Genomic DNA, 9,204 nt, shown 5'->3' on the forward strand with positions numbered 1-9,204 from the left:
TCATTAGAACTCTAATGTTCTTCGAATCCAAAATCACGTTAGAGAACTACATATGTATATGGGCAATTCTCACCAACTTCGAATTTTTTTTATTTTATTTTTTTTTTATCGGGAGCACATGTCTAAAATTTTTAGTATACGTTCAGCTGCTAGAATTCAAAAACCAACGCGGTGCAGCGTTTTAAAGAAACGCACCATACGTTTTTAACGTTTTTTAAGTGGAAAGTGGGCGTAATTTTAGTCCAATTTCGAAAATTTTCAACATATAGCTTTTTTATGCCAAGGTCAATAATTGCACTGAGTTTGGTACAAATTGATAAATCGGTTACCGAGATACACATACAGTGAACCAAACAAAAACTGGGACGCGACATTTTAGTAAGTTTTGGCTATTTTTCTTTAGTTTATTTAATGCTTATATTTTTTTTATGAAAGTATATCTGATTACTTAACAAACACGATATAAATCCAAATTTCAGACTTTGTGCAAAAATTATGAAAATTCAGCAAAGTTTGACCTAAGATTTACGCGAGCTGGACAGATTTGAAAATACCTCCAAAAATGGAGTCTTTTATGAATGACACTAGTTTCTTAAAGATTTTTTTTTTTGAAAAAATCCCCTCAAATGACAAAAACGGTTTAAGCTTAAAAAATTTGCATAGAAATATTAAAAAAAAAATTTAAAAAATTTGAACGGAATCGTAATGAGATTTTTTATGCTGTTTCTTAACTTTTTTCAAAGATTTGTAAACTCAAAGACCTAAACTCTTCCGATTTAGACTCATTTCTTCTTATTTCTTTGCAAATAAACTCATTCAAAGAATGAAAGAGAAAGGTAGGATGAACGAACGTCATTCAAAGTTGAATTAAGATGTGTTGGTTTTTGAAAAAAAAAATTGGGACATGAATTACTTTTTGGACAGAAATAAAACAGTGTAAAAATACCTTTCTACTGAGATCCCACAAGTCTAAATCGGAATAGTTTTGGCCCAGCTCTTCAGGTTTTTCGTAAATCAGTATTTGAAAAAAGTAAAAAAAAACAGCATGAAAAATCTCATTCCTACGATTCCGTTGAAAAGATTTTTAAATATTTTTATGCAGATTTTTTAAGCTTAATCTTTTTTGTCATCTGAGGGGACTTTTTTCGAAAGGTTCTTTAAGAAACTATTTTTATTCATAAAAAACTAAATTTTTGGAGGTATTTTCAAATCGGTCCAGCTCACTTAAATGGTAATATTTTTCCGAAATATTTTGGTGGACGTCTTTAAATATAATAAATTTTGTAATCCTGGTGGAAAAACCGCATTTTTTTTGGTAATGCAGTCTAATGCACATAAATCTATTAATGTTATATAAAAAGAATAAATTGTATTCAGCGCACAGTCTTATTTATAGATAATGAAAACAAACCCCGCGCAAAATCCCTTTTGGTTGCCATTATGTGAGCCAATTTTTCGTATTGCCCGTATCGCTACTCGCGAAAACACAGAAATCGAGAAAATTCATTTCTGATGACTTTTACAATCATGCACAGTATATTTTACTTAATTTTTTTTTTATAAAATTTGAATATCTAAATCCACGAAAATAACAATCGAAACGTTCTCCGTCAACAAATTTGCAACTTAGAAAAACGTAACTACGATCGAAATGTAGAATAGGTATAATCGTAAATTTCAAAGATTGATCGAAACGAAACGGGTCGCAGAATACCAAAGTTGCCAAACGCAGAAAATTTCGATTCGAGTCGAAATGTAGAATAGGGCTGAGTATATTGTACTATTGTACTATAGAGCACACAATATGCAATTTTACTTTTGTGCACGCATCGTAACCTTTTAAAGAAGTTGTTTTTTTTTTTTACTATTTTCTAATGAGCGCACAGAAGCCTGCCACGTCTAGATTAATTCCTCTTATGCCCGAGAACACTACAAAAGTCGTCCGATAACAGTTTTAGGTACGCGCCAGCTACAGTATACTATAAAAACCGCGAGTGTCAGAATTAAAAAAAGAAGTCACGCCACTTTGACTCTTCATAGCGTCTTTTCTATTGCAAGCACACAATTCTAACCGGCTGCATTCGATTTTCCTCTCCAAATACTACCAGTTAATTATAAACTCAAACATGGGTAATCAATGCACCAAATTTGCAACGTAAAAATAAAAAAATAATAGGAGTCACACTTTTATTTGTGAAAATATCCCAATTACATTTCTGAATTATATGCATATTTGGATAGAAAATGTACGGTGGTCCTTTTTTTTGCATTGACATAGCCTACACAGCTTATGTAACCAGCGAAAATTACATATGTGTCCGATTCAAAACTGGCGAGTCACGCGAAAGTTCGAACTAATTGAGAATTGGCCATGTACATATGTATGTGAGAATTCGATCAAAGAATTATTAGAAAGCATTCGAAATTAGAAACCACTTAAAAATCCAGATGAGAATACGATTAGATATCTAACCTTTATCTCGATATCGAGAACTAAGTACTCTTTTTGTAAAGAATGCTATAATTCCCAACAGTTTTTCTAATCGTCTTATAACATTCTACCGTAGAGAAACATATTAGAATTCGAAATGTTTTCAAATCTTCTCCAAGCTAAATGTTTCGATGTTGTGTAAAAATTTCAAAAAAAAAAAATTACAATTACCGATAGCTCATTAGAAGAAAATGTGTCTATTTTTACTATGAGAACTTTAAAGCAATTTTTCTCGAGTTTTTATTTTTTTTTATGGCTTATGACACTACTATTTATGCTGTTATAGGCGCTATAGACGGTGCGTCAGACTTACGAGTCATCTGTGAACGTGTTGATTCGACTTTATACTACACACAGTTCAGTTATTCAGACTCATGTCAGTCATTTTCACTAACATATTCAAACCGAATCGCTAGGCAGACGCACCGTGTATGCCGCCTATTCGAAAGGCAATAGCTATATAATTGTTCAATCAAATTCGGTATAAATAATGGATTTGAAAATTTCCATCAAAATAAATTTTCATATTGTATTTTATTTATTCCTTTTTGTATTTATTTAATTAGTCATTTCATTAAATTGTCTGCCAACTAAATTCTAATAATCCAAGCATAACATTTATTTGATTCAGTATTTGTACAGTCCGAAAATAACCCAATACCTACAGAGTATACAGATCGGCTTCAAATGGGTATGTACAGTTCATTCTTTTTTTTTTAAAACATCTGATCAAATACATAAAATTTAGAACGCAATTTGTATACATTAATTCCGATCGCTCCCAAAAAAAAGTTTTAATCGACTGTCTTGGTGAATGAATATCAGCTGGCGCAAACATAATTAATTGCCAGTAAATTCTTAGCTTTAAATTAATGTTAGCCAATTTTCGCTGGATTTTACAAGTCAATTTCAAACAGAATATTTTTTCCCAGCTTCTTTGTTTATGCGTAAGGGCTCTTTACATTTGTATCGTTTTTTTGTATTACTAAATTTAAGCATAATTTTTTAATTTAATATTAAGTATAATTAGTTGTTAACATTTAATTTTTGTTTACTATGTATATTCTAATGACAACTATAATTATTTAAATACAATGTATGTATGTATTTTTTGTTTGTTTTTTCTTTTCATCGCTTTTTCCAATATGAAATCTAAAATTAATCTGCCGATAAAAAAAAATTAAAAGCATAAACTTATGCATACTTTTTACAATGCACACAATCTCTCCCTACCCACCCTTTGTGTTGTGCGCAAAAAAGGACGACAAAAACAACTTAAAGCAGTATGTAATATAAACGCAGCTAAAGAAACAAATATCTCTTACAATGAACATAGACATACATTGTTTATGCTTTGCCCTTCTCCATTCCCAATTTTCTTTACTTGTATTTTATTTAGATAAAAAAATAATATGTATTTGTTGAAAAATTTTAAAGAAAATATTTTGTTGCTGTTTTTTCTCTTTTATATATATATATATATATATTTAAAGTAAATTAAACGCACAGCGAAATTGCCATTTAGATATATATATATATTCATGTGAATTACAAAGTGTCATTACAATAAGAAAACCCACATTTGCATATTTATCGGTATGAGCATTACGCCTGACTGCTTGCTGTCTTTCACACAAAAATATTCAACAAAAGGAAACTTGTAGATTTGCTACACATTCAGTTGTGTTAAAACGCAAAAATATTTCTACTCACTTTTTTCTGAAATTTGCAACTCCAACTATTTCCGTACTATCACTGCCTCTACAATTAGAGCTTAACTATTTCTGTGTTTTAATACAACAGAAATTTTAACCGAAACTGGGAAATTATTGTTTTTAAAACAAAGGTTCTACCACAAACCGGCAGCAATTCGCGCACACTAAGTATTAATGCAACGCAGCATTAAGTGGTTCTTTTAAATCATCAACTGTAGAAAAACATAGTTTCAGCAATTTATTTCAAAGCAAAGCTACATCAATCTCTGACGATTTATACTCCCCCGTTAGGACGCAAAATCATTAAACCATAGTTTTTAGTAAGATTCTAGTGTTTTACTTGCTATCGCTACCTCACAGTGCGCCGGTTTCGTTCACCCCCGCCACCGCCACCTCGATCTTCACTCTCGCCACGCCACTCTGGATCGTTTGGATCGTCGTCGGCGAATGGATCACTATCTGTTGTCTCCGCGTCACTGTCCCGATGTCGGCGGCCCAGATATGCTTCATACTCGTCCTCGATATCCATCATACGGTTACGTGCGTTGCCATTCAACGCAACACCCCCGCCCGCATTGCCTGAACCGCTATCCAAGAGATCATCATCGGGCGCTAAATGATGCTTTGGGTAGTCGTAATCATCGGCCTCCTCGGCCAATAGCATCATTAAATCGACATCGTCGTCTTCGGCGTCTTCTTCCTCGTCACCGGCATGCACGCCATTCATCAATTCATCATTAGTTTTAGTAATGGCATTATTGCCTCGTCGACGTCCTCGGCCACCGTTGATACCTTTGCGGCCACTACTACCACCATTGTTATTTATTCGCTGTTTTCTACTACTTGTTACATCACAGTTTTGCGTTGTAGAGGCTAACTTTCCACGCCTGATGCTTACAGCCGACACATCACTGCGCCAGCTGCTGCGTTGACGGGAATATTTGGAACCACTGACGGCACCGCCAGTGTTGTTACAGTCTTCTAAATACTTGGCGTCGAAATCCAAACAATGAAATTCAACGGGCATTGCTTTAAGCAAACCTTCAAACGCCTCATCGGTAAGTGGGAATTGCAAAGGTTCATAGGGCGGCACGAGCTGCATGTTAATGGTAGTGAAAGAAAGAGCATAAGAATGGTACCGATAATAATTAATTAATTGGTCAATTACGAATTGCAACCGAACTTCAGTGGAGTTGCCAGTGTCTGAAAATGTATTACAAATGGCAACTGGCAACTGAAAGCTGGCAACTGAGATGCTATATTCACAACCGAATTTTAGTGGTTGCTACGAAACTTTTGATTAAATTTTTTATTATTTTTTTCAACTGCTTCTGCAGCTTCATTAAACTCAAGCCTTGGAGATAATTTAAGTAGACCTTCTTAAGTAAAGCCATTCTAAGAGGCCTACCCAAGAAGGGCTGAAAAAAGTGCCACCTTGCATGCCTTGCATGCCCTTCTAGAGGGCTTATCCGTTTACAATTTACGTGAATGCATAAATTTATATTATTTAGCATTACAAATGAATTACAATAAACATTTTAGGTTGCAATAACACATATTTGATATAAACGTTAAGCAAATAATTCAAATATGTATGATTGTTATAAATTAAAGAAGCAGATCTCCTCCAAAAGCTCCTTCTGCAAGGCCTTCCATGAGTAGCGAAAGAAAAAGCCCTTCAATTTGTGCCACTCCATACAAAAGAAAAAGGAGAAAGGAATGTAGAGTGGAAGTCCTCTTGACTCTCAGGAATGCCTTTCGGAAGGGCTTTTAACTCCTGAAATTATCTACTGGGTGTAGATGCTATTCATACTGCCTTATCCTGAGTTTCACCAAAAAAAAAAATCATCCAAAAATTTGAATTCCACGCATAGTAAATAGTACATGAAAACCAAAAGTGAAAAGTGAGCCGGTTTGGGGAAAATGAAACTCATGATAAGGATATATATACATTTTCATTTCAGTGAGTTGCCCATCGGCAACTCAACTGAGGTTGCGCTGCTATCCATATTCGACCCATAATATTTCATATAATTAGTCTCGGCCCAAACCGACGAACGGTTATAGAGCCAAATAAGAAGAATATTCCGTACCTCTCTGGGGTCTGGTGTGGAACTTCGTCGCTCCAGTTCACGCTCCCTTTTCGTCGACGTTGTGCGCCGACGTTCCAAACGTTTGCTCAAATCATTACTATTGGTATTATTTGCAGCGCTGATGATGGAGTTTGCTGGAAGATTACCTGTGACAGAAGATTATTATGTTCAAATTCTGTTTATTCTCGCAAAGTTATCTCCATTTTACTTACTTGCACCATTCTCGCCCGCTTCCGAAATCGTATCCAATGGATTAAGAGGTGTACATGGCGCCAGAGGCGACGGAATGCTCTGTAAACCAAGAATTGAATATTAGTTAAATATATGTATATGTTATCTTCAAATAAATGGGCTTAAAAATTTACCTCCTGATCACCACCACCTAAACTTTGTGGCGCCGGAGAAGTAGGATCCGGCGTATTGGCGCCACTTGACTCGGCGCGACTGTCGATGCGCCGATTAGCCCGCGAACGTGTGCTCCATGGGAACTTCAAATACGTTTGGAATTTGCGGCGCTCTTCAGTCAGTGCGCGTTCATGTCGCAACATGATGGCATCATATGTGATGTCTTCCGGCTCTGCTGCTTCAGCAGCGGCATCGATGTCGAAGGACTCTTCTTGAATGGTGCTAACTCGCTTGAATCGCTTTGCCCGTTTGAATGCAGCCGTTGCTTCTGTTTTAGGAATTTTTGATGCGGCAAATGTCGAATTGCGTACATTTTCTGGTTTGACTTCAACCTTGTCTACACTTGACATTTTGTTATCGTCATTATGCTCTGTTTTCGCTTTCTTTACCACTGGTTCGTCCGATATAGAGTCGACTGCCGTAGACGTATTTTGAACTGTTATGTTCTTGTTTTCAGTTTTTACCAAAGCATTACAATCATTTTTTATAAAGTTATTGTTTCTTTGTTCTGAGATTTTTGTGGTACTAACAATCGGCGCCCCGCTCTTAATCAAGGCGTCTGCTCCATCGGCAGTTTCACTCCCATTACAGACATTCAGTTTTCCACATTCCTCTGTTGCATTTACTACTTTTGAAGTTTTCTCTTCTACCGCTTTAATATCCACTTCTAACCCATTAACTACATCTACTGAATTTCCAGATTTACTATCACTTGATGTCTTACTTTCTACAAGCATATTCTCGCATCCATCAATGTCCATTCCTTCACCGCTATCACATTTAGCGACTCCTGAAGCCGAAGCAGTCTCCATTGGTTCATCCGATAACATAACAGTACGCCCACGATCTTCATCAATAACGCGCCATCTTAAATTTCAAATGTGATATAAATTAAATCCAAGTGATTTTTAATTAAAATCAGGAAACCAAAATCAAAATAGTATACCGCTTATTAATTAAAATCAAAAAACCCAAATTAAAATAGTATACCTAACAAAAACAAAAAGAGGACTCTCCTTAGCCTTTGGTAGGTTTATTATGATTTTATATCTTTTTCGTATGTACATACAGCCCGATTCACTTGAATAGGTACTAGAGATGTTAATTTTTCGGCTTTTCCCGATCCCGGGATTTTCAGGGGTGCATAAAAATTGGAAATAAAACCAATTTTGCCCCATTTCCCATTGCTTATTTATATTATTTGTAAAAAAAAAAAAAACAATTTACCGACAGAAGGAAAAAGAGCTTTGTTTATTCCAAAAATACAATTAAACCAAGGCACATTGAACAGGTAGTATCAGTACAGAGCTGGGTCGTAATGATTCCTTTAGGAATTAAATTACTCCCAATTACAGATTACAAGGAATTGTAATTAGGAATCAATTCCTTCAGTCCACAGCAAAGGAATCGATTACTTTTTCAATTCCTTGAAGTAATTTCAAATGTAATTGGGTTTTTCTTTAATTCCATTACAAGGAATTTCATATTGTAATTGGAATAAATTACGTGCTAGTAATGTAATTTTTTTTCCAATTCCTTTGAAAGGAATTGAAAATGTAATTGATTTTTTTTCAATTCCATTACCTGGAATTGCAAGAGTACTTTAGTTTTTCCAATTACTCAAAGGAATTGTAAAAGTAATCGAGAAACTGAAAGTTCATTCACGAATATACAATGTGGAATTTTTGTTGTGGTCAAAGATTAAAATCGAAAGCACACATTGGACTTCTTATATGTATATCTATATATATATATATAAATGTTGTGTTCGTATGTCACGGTCATCAAAACCCGAGAACGGCTGAACCGATTTGAATAATATTTTTTTTATTATTCGGTATAATACCAGAACCAATGATATCGCAAAAATTTGGTGGGTTACCACCTATTTTAAAATTTAATTAATTTAAAAGCAATGAATTATTACAATATGGGTATTAAGTTAAAGAGGTTTAAGAAAGATAACTGCTGGAAGTATTTTTGACGAGGGTGGCCTCCTATTTGAAAATTTAAACTCAGTCAAATTGTTAAAAAAAAATAAATATTGCCATGTGGGTGTCAAACTAAAGAGTTTTAAGAAGGCTTACTGCCGAAAATATGTTTGAGGAGGGTTGCCATCTGTTTGAAAATTTAACTAAATTACATTGATAAAATAAATAAAATATTACAATATGGGTATCAAATTAAAAAGGTTTGAGAAAGATAACTGTTGGAAATATTTTTGAGGGGCTGCCACCTATTTGGAAATTGTAACTCAGTTAAATTGATAAAGTAAATGCAATGTTGACATGTGGGTGTCAAACTAAAGAGTTTTAAAAAGGCTTACAGTCTACCATGAACACTTCCAGAAATATGCAATATGAAAAGTTCGGTTTATATGGGAGGTGCCACACGCCATTCTCCATGCAAATTTTTCTCCATGAGTATGGAATTGGTCTTATATATGTATATAGATGTGGGAAATGATGTAGGCGGCCATCGACATACAAACATACAAGTA

At 34.6% G+C, this 9,204-nt stretch overlaps 1 protein-coding gene across 2 annotated transcripts in view; it reads right to left on the reverse strand.

The window, feature by feature from the left end:
- Nucleotides 1-2,567: 2,567 nt before the first annotated feature.
- The window catches only part of LOC118744675, a 33,055-nt gene continuing 26,418 nt past the window's right edge, over nucleotides 2,568-9,204 (reverse strand). For both annotated transcript variants that reach the window (XM_036477862.1, XM_036477852.1), the window contains exons 8-11: nucleotides 6,665-7,571; nucleotides 6,512-6,590; nucleotides 6,300-6,445; nucleotides 2,568-5,302 (exon numbers count right to left, since the gene is read on the reverse strand). In XM_036477862.1, the coding sequence (XP_036333755.1) occupies nucleotides 4,556-5,302; nucleotides 6,300-6,445; nucleotides 6,512-6,590; nucleotides 6,665-7,571 (1,879 nt within the window). In that variant the 3' untranslated portion in view covers nucleotides 2,568-4,555. The remainder of the gene's footprint in view (nucleotides 5,303-6,299; nucleotides 6,446-6,511; nucleotides 6,591-6,664; nucleotides 7,572-9,204) is intronic.

Source organism: Rhagoletis pomonella, unplaced genomic scaffold (genome assembly GCF_013731165.1).
Source record: "Rhagoletis pomonella isolate Grant_MI unplaced genomic scaffold, Rhpom_1.0 Rhpom_scaffold_00001, whole genome shotgun sequence".
Classification (NCBI taxonomy): Eukaryota; Metazoa; Arthropoda; class Insecta; order Diptera; family Tephritidae; genus Rhagoletis; species Rhagoletis pomonella.